Source organism: Argopecten irradians, chromosome 1 (genome assembly GCF_041381155.1).
Source record: "Argopecten irradians isolate NY chromosome 1, Ai_NY, whole genome shotgun sequence".
NCBI classification, from domain to species: domain Eukaryota; kingdom Metazoa; phylum Mollusca; class Bivalvia; order Pectinida; family Pectinidae; genus Argopecten; species Argopecten irradians.
Window position 1 is genome coordinate 6,252,931 of NC_091134.1, and position 18,847 is coordinate 6,271,777.

Genomic DNA, 18,847 nt, shown 5'->3' on the forward strand with positions numbered 1-18,847 from the left:
GAAATAGGACAAGGTTCCTGTATAAACCATGTTTGTATGAGAAAAGTTGCCTTTCTTTTCTCTTCTTGAATCATGACAATTGTTAACGCTCTTGTATTTGAAGAATTGACAAAGACTAACGACCAAAACCGTTGAGGCATAACACACCCGTTAATATCAGAGTGCCTGCATGAACCTGAAATTCAGATGTATTTTAGGGCAGTCAATCCTTTATGGGCCAGTGACACACAACGGTTCATGTGTTTTACATACCTACATCTTGGTGCCATTTCATGATAAAATTTCACACTTCGGTTTACCAGACTAATCAAATAGAACAAAAGATCTGCATGTTTTACAAATGTAGATACGGTTAGTACAAAGCTGATGTGCCCGTCATAAAGTATACTATACAACAATACACAAACAAGAGCTATTGGAGAACAGCAAAGCTCGCCTATTCAGCAGAAGTTGATGTTCAAGTATTTACAATTTAAACATGGAAATATGACAAATTAACAGACTCAAAAACCCCCTAAAGGGCCCCAAATTGGTTGTATTATCAAGTTCAGCACCCATACACATTAGAAAAATAAAATCATAAACATTTATGATGACTTAAGCTTAAACAAAAAACAAAAAACAAACTTGCTCAAAAACTTTAACATGGAAATATGACAAATTAACAGACTCCAAAAACCCCTAAAGGGCCCCAAATTGGTTGTATTATCACGTTTAGCATCCATACACATTAGGAAAATAAAATCATAAACATTTATGATGACTTAAGCTTAAACAATTGACGAAACAGAAACTTGCTCAAAAACTTTAACGTGAAATGGGACGCCAACGCTGACGCCGACGCCGACGCCGACACGGGGGTGACAGCATTAGCTCCTCCTATTCTTCGAATAGGCGAGCTAAAAACACATGTGAAGCTCAATTCTTCATGCCTAGGGCTTGCTATCTTTCCTTATAACACTTGTCATAATAAGGCCGCTTACTTACTATAGACTATAGCCAAACATGTTGACCTATTATTTACTTAGGTCATCTATTAGCGTGTATTTCCAATGGATAAGGAAATACTTGAAGGGACGGGGAAACATCTGCAATAACCTTTTTGTAAGATAGTTTACCTTTATAGGATCTTACTGACACAACTCTCATATGTGATATTCTAAGATGGAGATGGATCTTGAAGGTCAAGATCTGTAAGATCTTACACAACAATGTGAAGCCTGAGTGGCAGATCTTGAAGGTCAAACTCACTTGTTTAAGATCTTACACAACGATGTGAAGTCTGAGAGGCAGATCTTGAAGGTCAAACTCACTTGTTTAAGATCTTACACAATGATGTGAAGTCTGAGAGGCAGATCTTGAAGTTCAAACTTACCTGTTTAAGATCTTACACAACAATGTGAAGTCTGAGTGGCAGATCTTGAAGGTCAAACTCACTTGTTTAAGATCTTACACAACGATGTGAGGTCTGAGGCAGATCTTGAAGGTCAAACTCACTTGTTAAAGATCTTACACAATGATGTGAAGTCTGAGAGGCAGATCTTGAAGTTCAAACTTACCTGTTTAAGATCTTAAACAACAATGTGAAGTCTGAATGACAGATCTTGAAGGTCAAACTTACCTGTTTAAGATCTTACACAGCAATGTGAAGTCTGAGAGGCAGATCTGGAAGATGAAACTTACCTGTTTAAGATCTTGCTAACACAGCCATGTGACACTTGGAGTTGTCGACTGATCTCACAGGGACGGATGCCCTGAAGGGCCAGCTGTAGTATCTGAACCCTGAGGTGATCAGGAAGGGGACGGCCATTGGTGAACTCTCGCCCGTACTGGTTAATGTTACGACCTCCAACTGAAATGGAAAGGAGAGAAAAGTGTATGGCAAAACTGTCACAATCAAAACATAAATTCTACAAACTTAAGTTGAAATATTTCAGATTAAAGAAATTTCTACTAAAGTAAAGTTATTCAATATTAAGGCAGATTGTCTGATTTCCCGGTCAGGAAGTCAAGTTCATTTCAAGGTCAATTTTCTAGTCAGTTACCTCATTTTAACTGTTTTGCTTTAATAAATGTTAAGGCCACTGTGGATCAATACCAAATTTTGGCTGCTTAAGTCAAACTAGACTTTTTAGTGTACCCCTGTCAAGGCCTGCATATAGGTACAAATTGTCTGCTTTTGGGATCAGTTATCTTCAGGATTAATATCTGTCTACAACAATACCTAACAATTCTTAATGCTATTATTAAATATTCCCAGGCAAGATAAAAATTCAAGGATAACTGCTTTACACAATACCTGCCAACATAAAGGTTTTAGGTTTCATTAGGAAAATTGTGAAATAAAGAAAGATTCTAGGTAAATAGCTATTTGTTTCAGGATCTGTTTGAATTACATGTTTAAGATCAACATGCTATCAAGTCAAGATGGAAATATGATCAGGTATGAAATATTTCCAACTAAGTACGTATATATATACATCAGCATTGATTTTCCATGAATCAGATGCTTGACTATGCAGCTGTTGACAGTAGAGGCTGGAAAATTGTTGATGAAATTATGTTTAATATGGAGCTTGGAATATTGTTAGCTTATTAATGGCAACTTGTGACATGATTATACCTTACACTGACCACCTGTGTTATCAAATCACCAACCTGGGTTCTCTTCAAGTAATGAGGCACTGATTATCTTTTAATTTGTAATATCTCAGATGAGATTTGTTTTGCACGACACCAGATAATCAGTGATAAAAACAAATTTACTGCCAGTGATGAACTCTAATCTGTAACTATACAGATAATCTAGGTGTGTGTAAAAAGCACTTGTCCATATCAGGGCAAATTCCTCGGGTTCTTCAATTCTTTTTCTCATTACAAAATGGCGATGCTGCATATCATTCGAGTGTTCAATAATTCATGCATGCCAAACCAGGAAAGTGTTTTAGCTTTAGGGGTAGATGTCTGGCACTAATGAATTAAAACAGAGCCAATACCTGTAACTTCTCATACTAAACCTTCATATACACAATACAATAAATATGCAGATACTTGTCATGCAAACACCACTTTTAGTAAGAAACTGTGACACTCCACGTCTTAGTGTGGCATCCAAGACAAATTCAGGGTCAATAATATATGCATGCCATGCATGATTCTTTGGCTGTATATGATATGTAGCCCTGATAAAGCTATAGACAAACCCTTACTTAGGTAGATACATCAGTTTGCAGAAAAGACTACTTATATGTAGTTTACTTCTAACCTCAGAGAATGATTTGTAAATCTTAAATAAGTTCAATTGTTGCCTGCACACCACTTGAAAAATTTCAAAACAATAAAATACTGTATTTTCCCTAATGAGGGCGCCGGGCGCTATAGTCATCTTGCTTTTAGTTTCATATTTTTCTGAAACTTACTATAACCAACTTATGTTTTGAAGTCAAGTAAGTGTTGAAATTACATAATAATGAAGAAATGTATGCAAAATAAGTATTAAACATTGGTTAAATATGTATGTTTCACGGAATTTTTGCTAGCCTGTTTGTTAACCATGCGTACACAAAATGGCGGACGGTGCTTTCGATCACTACTTTCGTTTTGTGGCAGATGGGAAATACCGACAAGAGCACACAATAAAATGCTTAGAAATGATAATATTCCTGTTATTTAGGAACCTTTATCAGAGATATACAGTAAGTATTCATAAAACCTGTATAGACATCGCTAAAATGTTGTTGCCAGTTAGTCATCATCCATACACGTGTGTGGGGCATTCAAGGGACACGTTTTATTTTGAACATGGCGTTCTTGCTAAATACTTGCAAAGATGTCCTAAGTTGTCCAATGCAATAAATTTAGTATTTATACAAGCCGATTGGATATCTGTTAAGCATCAGGTTGATGTGAAAGTGTATTTCATTATCGTCTGCAAAGACCAATCGTCACAATCTGGCACAAAAATTGTATGAAATTAGTTGATTTTTTTTTTCAGCAAAAAACTTGAGGGCGCCTTATTAGAGGAGGCGCTCTTAATAGGGAAAATACGGTAATTCTCTCAAAAACATATTGTTAAAAACTAATCTCTGCATGAGAAATGTTTTTCGCATGGAATTGTGATTTCTATTTTTATCAATGATGATCTTGATGTTTGACCTTCAGACCTAATAAGAAGCATGTACTTTTTCCAAGGAATGTGACCATGAATGAAGTTTGAGTTTGTTACCCTAGTGATGAAAATCAGGTGACAGAAATTCTACAGCAGAAAACTATCAAAAGCTAGGTCAAGTTATATCGGTTAACCATAGCTAATGTCAAGAAACTTGCAAGAGTAATGTTAGCATTAACTTAAAGTAACAGTAAAGAAGGTAACGGATTGTTTAAATGCTGCAGGAACACAAGGAAATTAGGCGAAATACCTGTCTAGGCAATAAGCTGGAGGAAGATAACTTTGTAAAGCTTGTAGCCAATACCTCTCACCCGAGGCAGATAACTATGCATAATTTTTCAGGCTGTAAAACAAGGGGGGATAACTATGTTCAATTTGAAACCTGTAAGCTAGGGGCAGATACATATGTTCAGTTTGAAACCTGTAAGCTGGGGGCAGGTAACTATGTTCCGTTTGAAACCTGTAAGCTAGGGGCAGAAAACTATGTTCAGTTTGAAACCTGTAAGCAAGGGGCAGAAAACTATGTTCAGTTTGAAACCTGTCAGCTGGGGGCAGGTAACTATGTTCAGTTTGAAACCTGTAAGCTAGGGGCAGGTAACTATGTTCAGTTTGAAACCTGTAAGGGGGATAACTATGTTCAATTTGAAACCTGTAAGCTAGGGGCAGATACATATGTTCAGTTTGAAACCTGTAAGCTGGGGGCAGGTAACTATGTTCCGTTTGAAACCTGTAAGCTAGGGGCAGAAAACTATGTTCAGTTTGAAACCTGTAAGCAAGGGGCAGAAAACTATGTTCAGTTTGAAACCTGTCAGCTGGGGGCAGGTAACTATGTTCAGTTTGAAACCTGTAAGCTAGGGGCAGGTAACTATGTTCAGTTTGAAACCTGTAAGCTAGGGGCAGAAAACTATGTTCAGTTTGAAACCTGTAAGCTAGGGGCAGAAAACTATGTTCAGTTTGAAACCTGTAAGCTAGGGGCAGAAAACTATGTTCAGTTTGAAACCTGTAAGCTAGGGGCAGAAAACTATGTTCAGTTTGAAACCTGTAAGCTAGGGGCAGAAAACTATGTTTAGTTTGAAACCTGTAAGCTAGGGGCAGAAAACTATGTTCAGTTTGAAACCTGTAAGCTAGGGGCAAAAAACTATGTTCAGTTTGAAACCTGTAAGCTAGGGGCAGAAAACTATGTTCAGTTTGAAACCTGTAAGCTAGGGGCAGGTAACTATGTTCAGTTTGAAACCTGTAAGCCAGGGGCAGATAACTATGTTCAGTTTGAAACCTGTAAGCTAGGGGCAGATAACAAAAGCAGACAGTACCTATAGACAGACCTGTGTGTCTTATCCGTCCGTCCACCTTCTTAGGCTTGCCATTCTCATCCAATTCTTCCTCAATAAACATACTGTCATCAAACTCCATGGCGTCCACATCTGACCCAATTTCTGCAGTCAGTCCCTCCACTGTTCGTTTTTGACCGTCTTTCACCATAGTGATGCCCGGCGACACCTGTTGGTGTGCAGCAGGTGCTTCCACAGTTGTCTCCCCTTCCTTGTCCTTGCCGTCTAGGGCAGTAAGAAGGCTCTGATGATGCTGCTGGAGGGCTGCTTGGCCCTGAAACATGGATTGCTGGAACTGAATCAAATTAACCAGATACTGTTGTTGTATTAAGCGCTGTAGCTGCTCAGCGTTCACGTCCGTTACCTGGTTCCCCTGTACCATCGTAACAGACGGCACTACAACTTTATCACCATCAGTTGTCTTATTTTCACTTTTTTGGTCACCATCTCCATTTACAGCAACTTCAATGGTGTTACCATGGCTACCATCACCTGTGGTCTTGGACGCTATGTCCAGCGCATTGGTGGTCTTGGACGAGTCAGTCTTGTCAGTACCAGTGTCCATGATTTCCTTCTTCACTTGGACAGTTAAGACCTGAGCGGTCATTCTGAAGACATGAGATAGCCACAGTGAAGTCTAGGGTACAACAGGTCAGGAGTTACTCACAGTCCAGTCACTGTAATCTGTAAAACCAAAAGGAACTTCATGAAAACATTTACACAGGTGACTTCAATATCAAAGGAATCAAAGTTTTTCAGCCAAGGCCTTAAAAACATTTACACAGGTGACTCCAATACCATAGGAACCAAAGAAACTGTGGACAAACTAACAGATATTGTTACATTTGTCTCTACTGTGGACAAAATAACAGATATTGTTACATTTGTTTCTTATATGGACAAAATAACAGATATTGTTACATTTGTCTCTACCATGGACAAAATAACAGATATTGTTACATTTGTTTCTTCTATGGACAAAATAACAGATATTGTTACATTTGTCTCTTCTATGGACAAAATAACAGATATTGTTACATTTGTCTCTACCATGGACAAAATAACAGATATTGTTACATTTGTCTCTTCTATGGACAAAATAACAGATATTGTTACATTTGTCTCTGCCATGGACAAAATAACAGATATTGTTACATTTGTCTCTTCTATGGACAAAATAACAGATATTGTTACATTTGTCATTAACATGGACAAAATAACAGATATTGTTACATTTGTCTCTTCTATTGACAAAATAACAGATATTGTTACATTTGTCATTAACATGGACAAAATAACAGATATTGTTACATTTGTCTCTTCTATGGACAAAATAACAGATATTGTTACATTTGTCTCTGCCATGGACAAAATAACAGATATTGTTACATTTGTCTCTACTGTGGACAAAATAACAGATATTGTTACATTTGTCTCTGCCATGGACAAAATAACAGATATTGTTACATTTGTCATTAACATGGACAAAATAACAGATATTGTTACATTTGTCTCTTCTATTGACAAAATAACAGATATTGTTACATTTGTTATTAACATGGACAAAATAACAGATATTGTTACATTTGTCTCTTCTATGGACAAAATAACAGATATTGTTACATTTGTCTCTGCCATGGACAAAATAACAGATATTGTTACATTTGTCTCTACTGTGGACAAAATAACAGATATTGTTACATTTGTCATTACCATGGACAAAATAACAGATAATTGTTATAAACAAATTACTTATTCAAAATCTACTTCAAATTCTACACAAAAATGAAGTTTAAATGTGAATTCCATGACTTATGGTTGAAATACTACTGTTTTACAAGTCCTGTACTTTATATTTTATTTCTTAACTATGAACAGCTTTAATTCAATGCATTAACTGCCAATGTTTTTAACGTTAATAGTTGGTCAATATACTGTTATTGTTAAAATAAATTCATTTAAATGTTATCCTGTTATGTCTCCTTACAATGAATATGATATCATGAAAGTTAGAAACACATATTAATAATTTCACACAGAACATTTTTAGAGTGAAATAAAAATATATCTTATTAAGAATTGAGTACTAATCACTATGATGATTGTTTCAGAGACAGTTTATCACCGTCACATGCCAGGCTCATGTTAAAAGGACGATGATCTCAATCCCAAATGTGGGACATAATCATGAACATGAAGACATGAATTATCAAGACACTTCCATAAATATCATTCATTCTAACACACCCAAACTGTTTCAGATACAATACAAACACCAGCCAAAACTTTTCCTTATTGGATTATATAATTTTAATTATCTTTCAAGATATTTTAATAAAAGACTCAAACAGCTTTACCATTTCCTGGCTTCATGAGCTTTCTTTATTAACAGTCATAATATTAATTAAATTTTTTATGATATATTTAAAATATGAATGACTATTGAAGATAAGCAACAGCTAATTATCTTCAACTAAACTTTTATGTTTATATTCACAGCAAGGGTTATTTTTCAACATGCCCAGTTTAGAAAGTCAGAGCATGTGGAGAAAACTCCAACAACCTACAGTAGCAGCTGGCAACAGTTCCAATGGGTTAACGTTTTGAACATACTACTCAAAGGTAGTAAAAATTTAATATGAATGGCTATGGTCATTAAAGGGTGGTATGTTTTCACAAAAATAAATGTCCTTGCAGTCATGCAAGGGAAGACACAGTTAAAATTCTTACCAACTACAGCTTGTAGTACATGTGTTTGAAGAAATCTACAGCTTTAATCTAGTATCTTACTGTATTGGAACAAAGTCAAATCATATACGTTCTAAACATGTCAATAACCATATTTAGTAAATTGACTCAAATACAGAATTATGGAAAACATATATCTAATGCCTATATATAGAAAGGTAAATTACTCATGCAGGTAGCATGTATACAGAGTTCCTTATACATAGGTAGTTTACCCTGATAACAGGTAACATGTATACAGAATTCCTTATACATAGGTAGTTTACCCTGATAACAGGTAACATGTATACTGAATTCCTTATACATAGGTAGTTTACCCTGATAACAGGTAACATGTATACTGAATTCCTTATACATAGGTAGTTTACCCTGATAACAGGTAACATGTATACAGAATTCCTTATACATAGGTAGTTTACCCTGATAACAGGTAACATGTATACTGTATTCCTTTTATACACAGTTAGGTTAATTAACCTGAAAACAGACAACACATGTGCATTGGGTTCCTTAGACACAGGTAAATTACCTTGAATACAGGAAACATGTGTTTCGTGTTCCTTAGACACAGATAAATTACCCTGATTACAGGTAACATGTGTTTCGTGTTCCTTAGACACAGGTAAATTACCTTGAATACAGAAACATGTGTTTCGTGTTCCTTAGACACAGATAAATTACCCTGAATACAGGTAACATGTGTTTTGTGTTTCTTAGACACAGATAAATTACCCTGAATACAGGTAACATGTGTTTCGTGTTCCTTATGCACGGGTAAATTACCCTGATTACAGGTAACATGTGTGTCGTGTCCTTATGCCTAGGTAAATTACACTGAATACAGGTAACATGTGTTTCATGTTCCTTAGACACGGGTAAATTACCCTGAATACAGGTAACATGTATACAAAATTCCTTATACACAGGTAAATTACCCTAAATACAGGTAGCATGTATACAAAGTTCCTTATACACAGGCAAATTACCCTGAATACAGGTAGCATGTATACAAAGTTCCTTATTCACAGGTAAATTACCCTGAATACAAGTAACATGTGTTTCGTGTTCCTTAGACACAGGTAAATTACCTTGAATACAGGTAACATGTGTTTGGTGTTCCTTATGCACAGGTAAATTACTCTGAATACAGGTAACATGTGTTTCGTGTTCCTTAGACACAGGTAAATTACCCTGAATACAGGTAACATGTGTTTGGTGTTCCTTATGCACGGGTAAATTACTCTGAATACAGGTAACATGTATACAAAGTTCCTTATATACAGGTTAATTACCCTGAATACAGGTAACATGTGTTCCTGTTCCGAGTTCCTTATACATAGGAAAATTACCCTGAATACAGATAACAGACTCTACTGTATACATTATTGACCTGAATTTATTTACCTATAATTTATATATAGGTACTACTTATCATACTGGCTATTTTACATACCATGCAGACAAGGCCAGTCAGTGCACAAGTAAAATGTGTACCACGTTGTCATCTGTTATAATGTCTTTTGTATGGTCGAAGTAAATCATTTCTACCACCACCAGTACTATACACCTCATAAAACAGTCAATATCATATTGACCACTCAGGTGTGTCCAGCTTCCTAGTGACCATGTTTCTAGGGCCAAATTGACCATCACCAGCCTCAGCAGTCCTATATGTTGGTCAGTGTTCCTCAGGTCTTACATCCCCACTATAACTCTCACCGTGAACAACATTAGAAATACTGTTAACAAATCCTCCGCTCTATAGAGTTTATAGACTGTGTTAATCACTAAAGCTTTCTTTCCAAATGGAGCTATTTCCTGTCTACCCTTACTATAACGTCACGGGCCAATGAAGACTAATATAGCATGTACAATCTATTATTTGACTAAATTGTTTGTATGAAATGGCCTTTGGGTTTAAACCAATGAGCTTTGTGTATGGGTATAATGGGCGACTAAGCCTCATGAAGCGGGTGGGTGAGAATCTATACGTGTGCAATAGAGCATGACCGAATGACAAGAACGATTAACAGCTTTTCAGAGTCGGCAAGCCTGTTGATATTCATCTAACGCATATCAAACATTGATTGTGCTCATATCGAGCTGGTCACACTCTGACTGACACTCTCCCCATGTATGTACTATAGCATCTACTTCTCACCTCAATGGCCGACTATAAACATTACGTAATTGGAGTTTTCATTAGGGGTTTTTAAATTTTATCAATCTTATAAGCGTTAATACAAACTCCTCTATTCAAATCATAACACAATTATTACTTTAGATACTGAGAAAGCAATCTGATAGGATATACTGGTAATTAAGGATCTTCCCCTTTAACTAACAAGAGGCCCTGAGGGCCTGTATCGCTCACCTGGTTTGTAATGCCAAGTTTTGTTCTGAATACAGGTTCATTTTTTATCTGAAGGAATTTGAATATTTACCGAATTCCCCTATTGGGCCCCACCCCTCCTACCCCCAGGGGGTCAGAGCTAAAATTTATTCAAGTTCTGTTCTTCTTCCCCCAAGGATGTTTGTGGCCAAATTTGGTTACAATCTATGCAGAACTCTAAGACAAATAGCGATTTATAGGATTTACCTCTATTTCCCCTATTGGGCCCCGCCCCTCCTGCTCCCGGGGGCTCAGAGCCAAAATTTATATAAGTTCTGTTCCCCCTCCCCCAAGGATGTTTGTGGCCAAATTTGGTTACAATCCATGCAGAACTCCACGACTAGAGCGATTTAAAGGAAATGTTGACGGACGGACGGACGACGGACGCCGCGCCATGACACAAGCACAATGGCCCTTTGGGCCAGGTGAGTTGAAAAATAGTATGTGTCTCTGGCAACATGGTTCAGTAAGATAGCACTATAAAAAGGAGAAAGTTTCACTGTTACAAAGACATAGTACAACAGGAACATATTCAGTCTCTCAAAATATATACAGACAGACATCCACACAAGCAACATACAAGGAGGCCACCCTTAATGACCATGGCAGTTAACAGAATGTAATATATCTAATCAATTAAAATAAACAGCAATTTTAATGGAATAAAGAAATAGTAATTTAATTACGAAATCATCTGTTGGTGTAAAATAATTTCAGCAAGAGGTCAGACTCATGGCATTTGACCATTTGACTCAACTCAGCATCAATCAGGCCACTGATAGTTTCTGTGAATGAAGGACTCAAACAAAGAAATAAAGAAATTGGTTTTTCATTTTAATATTGAATTTAGTATACTAAGCGTGCAGTGTTGAATTCTGAGTTTAACAAAATATATTAACAGTGTACCGTATTTTTTTTACGATATCTAAAATTTTTCAAGAACAATAAGTTGAATAACTTATTTTCCTGAAATAACTGTAATAAATTTTATATCTGAATTATCTCTGAAATAAAGATTTCAACACCAATGAAACCGTTCAGAATCTTTTATAATTCTTTATTAATCACAATTCAATTTCATCAATGTCTCTTCAAAGTCAAACAAATAATAAGTTAACATATCCGTATCTTAATATCCACTTAACATTTAAGAATATTTTCAGAAAAATATAACATTAGAAATATTACCATTTCCGGATATGTTTTGGTTTCCTTTTAAGAAAACTAACCTGGGTTGCTTTGACGACTTTTGACTTATAAATCATGGCCAAATAGTTTTGCAAAATAAAAGGTACATTATATCATATATTTTATTTCATTACATACATCACTCGGATTTCTTTTATATTCACAAGAACGCTAGCCGTTAACATCAAGAAAACTTCATGTAATGTACTGGACTTTAGCAAGTCTTCATAAGCCCTACAGTATCTGGTTGGCGAGATATTATCATGCAGAACATTTTATCTTTGTTTTGCTTTGCCGACTTTTGACTTATAATAAAACATGGCCATATACTTTTGCCATATAAAAGGTACATTTTTTGGTTACTCAAATACTCAAATACACTCAAATTTCTTTTGAATTCATAAGAACGCTAACATCAAGAAAACTTGAAATAACATGCCATACATTGGACTTTAGCAAGTCTTCATAAGGCTACGGTACATTACACGGCAATATAAGTCCATTTGTCACTTTAAATTGCTCGTATATATAGATTTATATTATCATTTTATCATGTAAGTTTATGTTGATAAATTTTGTACTTTTTCCCTTTTTATATAACGCAGTTGTCGATAAACAAAAGACAACTGCCAGTGACAGATCAAGGGAGGAAACACGTACTCAAAACTATTAACTTTTACTGCGCAATAATATCATCATATATAGTTCGTAAATGCAACCAACACAAATTTTTTTATAAGCGTTATAAGAACTTTTTTTGCAGTTACCTTCCTAACTTTTGATACCATTAATCGATCAGTAGCATGAATTACGTAAAATTTAAATAAACATACATAATCCAAAATCCACCGAAAGTCTGCCGTGGAGGAAGACATCGAAGAAGGCATTGTTCACAATTTTCGAGAGACTACTGATCTCGGAGGAATACAAATATCATAGAGTCCCAGCTGAATACTTAAACACTCCATCCATGGTGTATATACATGTACAAATTTAATATCTGTGGTTTTGAATATTACAGTTTTATTTTTTCATACCATCAAGTAATACGTGAAATGAACAAAACAACTTTTAATTTTCACCGCGGATTAGTTTAATTGTTTTGATGTGCACACAGCATCAAAAACGGTCAATAAAGACCACCCAAGGGATCTTTCAAAGGGCAAATTTTGTTGGAATTCACCATTTGGGACCCTGAGGAATTGGTCTTGATAAGCAGGTGGTCTTTATACAGAGGTGGTCGCTAAGGCAGGTTTGACTGTACTTATTATAGGCACTCTAAGTATTTTATCACAGTATCTTCAACTGTTCAGAAGTAACAATAGAAATAAAGAAGAAGTGAGAAAGAAAGCATTACAAGAAAACAAGAAAATCACAATTCATGAAGAATTTTTTTTTACATCCTCCCAGCTGTCTTACTGTCAGCATGCTATGAATGCCTGCAGTACAAGTTTTATAAAACTTCTGAATAATTGAGAAATAGACATATAAACATACATTAGCTTCCCCAGTGATGAGAATTAATTCAGTCCTACCGTGCCTTTATAAAGATACTCTGTCTTACGCCCCTATTTCAGATACTGTTTTTAAATGTCTGCCTAATAACTTTCCATAAGACCAGACAGTTCCAACAAAATATCCCTGCCAATTCAATTGATGTGAGCTCGAGACTGAAATCCAAAGTTACGGTAAATACTTCAGATTGCTAGGGCAGGATTCGGAATGTTTAATCCCGTCTAACGGACCCTAAATGATCACATGACTAGCCAACCGGTGACAACCAGCCGGGGCAAGTCCGCAACAACTTAATTCTGAACATTTTACGGCTATTCTCTACTAATTTCACGCAGGTTTCATCTATGCAAAATCATGTTTTATGTTAGAAATGAGATTCAAAGTAATTGTTTAGCATATAGAATGGCATTAAAGCTCACTGCCATGACTGCAATCAAGTTTAAAAAGCACTGCCTAAAACAGTAAGCAATGATGCATGACGCCAATTTAATGCTAATTTTATGCTCTTTTAAATTTTGATGAGATTTGTATCCAGCAATTTTTTACCTTTAGTGGACCAGGTAACAATCAAAAATCTAGTCATGTTTGTTATCTTGTAAAATTGCTGAAAAAAGGACCACATGATTAAACCTTCTTGTGTATTCTACTGTCATCACTGAATCCCAAACAATGTCAGAGGTACTATATATACCAAATAAAAAAAAAAAAAGATAAATATCAAAGTCTTGAAATATTGATATTTTTTCCCCCAAACTTTATAAAATATTTCATATTTTCTACATTTTCAATTGACAATATTAAAGATTTAGACAATAGGTAAGAAAGAGACTTAATATTTAGTTTAATTAACACTGTTATCTCAACTAAACTAAATCAATCAAAAGGGCCTGCTTATAAAAATCTGAAGATTTTTACCATAGAAGGATTTAAAATTTAATTTATGATAAGAATTCTATATCTAAATTTCCTTTACACACCAAACCAGGCTAACAAGAGCTTGGGAAATAACTGATTAACAAATTTTTTTTTAAAGGGACAATTCCCTCAGGCTAATTCTTTTACATAACCAAGAAGCAATAAATGTATTGTTCTACATTTCTTATGAAACATACAACATAAAATATTGACAAATTCCACGTTGTTATTTAGTATTTTAATTGATACCATTGTAATTCCAAATCGTTGATCGCTGTACCCATATCCGAGCCAAAGTCATGAACTACATATAACCACTGTGCAGATGATAAAATTATTTTTTAGACAAGACAATTCACCTAATAAGGTAAATACACTGCTGTAAGAGCAATCTGAGCAGTTCTAGACAAAAGTACGTAGCATTACTCTACGAGCAAGGGACAGGGTCCGGCATACAAGATGTTCGACCACATTGTGTAATGGCAGACAGCGAGTGAGTTTGAACATTTCACACGCATTTCACCACAATGGGCTTTTCTGGCATATCACAGTAAAACCGACTGATCTGATTTCCATTAGAACTGGGTTTTTTTACCGATATATGTACAAATTTTAATGTTCTCTTAGACTTAATTGTCCCTTAAAATTCAGCAAAAAAACAACTCAATATTTCCATCATGACACCTCAGAGTTGTTCTTGAATCGACATGCGGTACAAATGTAACTAAGTCTTCAAGTGTCACCTAATCGACATGCGGTACAAATGTAACTAAGTCTTCAAGTGTCACCTAATCGACATGCGGTACAAATGTAACTAAGTCTTCAAGTGTCACCTAAACAGCTGGCATTCTATAATTAGACCCACTGGACCTGGCTCCAATAATTAGTGACCACACTTCAAAATTATAACATATGACCACATAGAACTGCTTCATTTATAACATTGGGGTGGAAATCTTTTTAAAACAATTCTGACCATTCCGGACTCTGCTTTTTTTAATCCGTTATTTTACAGACAATTCTCCATAATTCACATAATACCATTACAACAAAGAGAGAACATTTATCATGTCAGTATAGTATTAGTGTAGACGTACGAGGTCGTGGAATCTGTAAAACACCATCTCTAAATACTAAATTGTTCAAGTGTTATTATCTTTTTGTAGAATTTAATCCATATAAGTACACCTAATTGAAAGGAAATCTTGATTATAATATAATATAGTGCCACAGGATAATTATATGTACACTCTATACAAAATTGGGATTTGATGTGGTACGTACACTTAAGTTACACTTTTTTTTTCTCTGTTTCACAAATAATAATCAAAAGATCTATTGTTCTCCAATCCAAACCAAGGCACATTTTTAGAATTTAAAATCACACAGGATTATATCATTAATCAATATCACCTGAAGAAGATATAAGATTGTAAAGTAACACATCAGCTATTAGATCTACACTATGAATAATCCACTCCAGTAAAAACTCCACATCTTCTGGTCTGATTCAATTAAAATCTTACTGCAGTATTATCCAGGAATCTCCGCTTTAAAATATAAAATAGCGCCTGATTGCATGGCAACGCTTTGTAATCTGTTAACAACGAGGCGAGACCATTCTAATCTATAACTACATATAGTCTGTTTATCATCGCAAAATGGCTTCCTTGAGATGGTGTTGTTATCATAACAATATGACTGTTTATCGGTCTAATCCCCTTTGATATGTAGAAGGTGTGCTGATTGAAGTCACAAATATATCTCTTTTTCTCTCACTATATCTGTGTTTGTACATCTTTCTGCCATTGTTTAATAAGCCAACCGGAATTCTGACCTGAACATGGTGTGCACGTTATGTCATTGGTTCGGCTTTTAGCTAACTCATGATCAGAACACTGAGGTCATGCTATTGGTACAGGGAGATTAATTAAGGAACATTAAAGCCTCTAACGAGTAATCAAGTCACTTTTCATCAGATTTTTACTCGGCTGTCATTTCTGACTACCTCTTGGATAACCATTCCCAATATCAATAAAAACCTGCAGAATAACACAAGTAAAAATAATTCAAATACCGTATTTTCCCTATTAAGAGCGCCTCCTCTAATAAGGGCGCCCCCACGTTTTTTGCTGAAAAAAATCAACTAATTTCATACAATTTTTGTGCCAGATTGTGACGATTTGTCTCTGCAGACGGTAATGAAATACAGTTTTACATCAATCTGATGCCTAACAGATATCTAATCAGCTTGTATGAACACTAAATTTATTGCACTGAATAACTTGCCAAGTATTTACACATAGAAATAGCTAGAACGCCATGTTCAAAACAAAACGTGTCACTTGAATGTCCCACACACGTGTATGGATGAAGACTAACTGGCAACAACATTTTAGCGATGTCTGTACAGGTTTTATGAATACTTACTGTATATCTATGATAAAGGTTCCTAACTAACAGTAATATTATCATTTATAAGCATTTTATTGTGTGCTCTTGTCGGTATTCCCCATCTGCCACAAAACGAAAGTAGCGATCGAAAGCACCGTCCGCCATTTTGTGTACGCAAGGTAAACAAACAGGCTAGCATGAAATACAAAAATTCCGTGAAACGGACATATTTAACCAATGTTTAATACTTCTGGTGCATACATTTCTTCATTATTATGTAATTTCAATACTTACTTGACTTCAAAACGAAAGTTGGTTATCATAAGTTTCAGAAAAATACGAAACTAAAAGCAAGATGTCTATAGTCTGTTTCAGAAAAAAACATCTAAAAATGGTCTCAAATAACCGCGCCCCCCTCAGTCATTTACCCGTGCCCAGCGCCCTCATTAGGGAAAATACGGTATGTAAAGAATAAAATGATCTTATTTTCTATTCAATATTTTGAGAGAACAAATGTGTCAAATAAGGTAGTTTTTAAGAATGAAATTATAATCACTGTTTATGATATTACACAACTCTACCTAATGTTTAATAATTTCACTAAAGATCTGCATGATTATAATTTAAAAAATTATATTTAATTTTAATTTCTTTTAATTCATATTAGTATTTTAATATTTTATCAATGATTTTTTACAGTCATGCTAAGGTCATTATTAAATATACAATTATAACTTAAAAAATGCCTAATAGTGATAAAAATAATTTGATGTTTTAATTTTTTCAATATTTTTTCTTTTTGTATCGTAAGAACATGTATATGGGTCAAAGTTAGGCCTGTTAGAATTATGAAAAGTGTAAAGCATATTTCCTAATTCACTGTTTGTTGGATTTTGTTTTGTCTACGTCTATTGCAATAATTTTAGTAATCAATATCTATATAGAAGGTAGAATTTCAAACAACATTACTAAATCAAATTATTTATTTATAATTTAATTAGTCTCTAGATTTACTTTTTTTTTATAATTTTATTACTGAATTTATGTTGCAATTTTAACTTCCACATTTTAAAATATACACTTGCATACATGGTCATCATTCTATATTTTTATACAAACTAGCTCACCATTTTATAATATACCTATTTAACAATCTTAAGTATACCTGTTAAAAAGTATCTTCCTCATCAGCTGCAGCCTTGTAAATGTCACATCAACATCACCAGTAAAATCGTCTACACATACTGACATTTCCACATTTGACTTACACAAGCTACGTGTGCCACATTTTACCCAGTACTTTATGTTCATTACTTTCTAGGCTTTGTTGTTAAACCAACTAGGTCCTAATTATCATAGGTGAGAAGTGTCAAAACAAACACACACACATGTGGACTTCGTTGATGTTCCGCTCCAATGAACTTACTCTCATCTGATCAGTTAATTTTAGTGCTATGGCCTTAATTGGATGGGCTAGGAAAGGTGTACAGGGTCATGTGAGCTCTAATAGGGATCACCTGTGGTCGAGTGTCCAATCAGCTGTGTCTGTTATACAGTAGAATCCACAGTCCAGTAAACATGGTCTATTGATAGACAGAGGAAGTGATGACATGTATGCGACCCCCTGCAGAGGGGGGTGTTAACAAAGGGCCACACCTGGACAGGTGAGTGGTGACACCTAACATCATTATGGCTGAAAGGTACAGTATGTATACACAGGCGTATAGGATCAGTTACAAGGGCAATAACTCTACATATAATTAAATATAATAATAGGTATATTACGATAATAAGGATCCAGGATAGATGTATAATAGGTAAATATAGAACTTATTGATTAATTACAGCATAATGTGTGTCCTCAAAGGCATATAGCAGGTTACTACACATTGAACAAGTTTATAATTAATTACAGCATACTGCATGTCCTCAAAGGCATAGCAGGTTACTACACATTGAACAAGTTTATAATTAATTACAGCATACTGCATGTCCTCAAAGGCATAGCAGGTTACTACACTTTGAACAAGTTTATAATTAATTACAGCATACTGCATGTCCTCGAAGGCATAGCAGGTTACTACACATTGAACAAGTTTATAATTAATTACAGCATACTGCATGTCCTCGAAGGCATAGCAGGTTACTACACATTGAACAAGTTTATAATTAATTACAGCATACTGCATGTCCTCGAAG

The 18,847-nt window shown here is 35.1% G+C and overlaps 1 protein-coding gene across 8 annotated transcripts in view; it reads right to left on the minus strand.

The window, feature by feature from the left end:
* The window catches only part of LOC138316058 (uncharacterized), a 125,200-nt gene that overhangs the window by 16,323 nt on the left and 90,030 nt on the right, over positions 1–18,847 (minus strand). For 5 of the 8 annotated variants that reach the window (XM_069257540.1, XM_069257547.1, XM_069257572.1 and 2 more), the window contains 2 exons: positions 5,479–6,180; positions 1,684–1,852 (listed from right to left, as the gene is read on the minus strand). In XM_069257540.1, coding sequence (XP_069113641.1) covers positions 1,684–1,852; positions 5,479–6,103 — 794 coding nt within the window. In that variant the 5' untranslated portion in view covers positions 6,104–6,180. Of the gene's footprint in view, positions 1–1,683; positions 1,853–5,478; positions 6,181–9,697; positions 10,105–18,847 lie in introns of those variants that run through there. The other 3 variants (XM_069257581.1, XM_069257598.1, XM_069257589.1) reach the window with 3 other exon arrangements.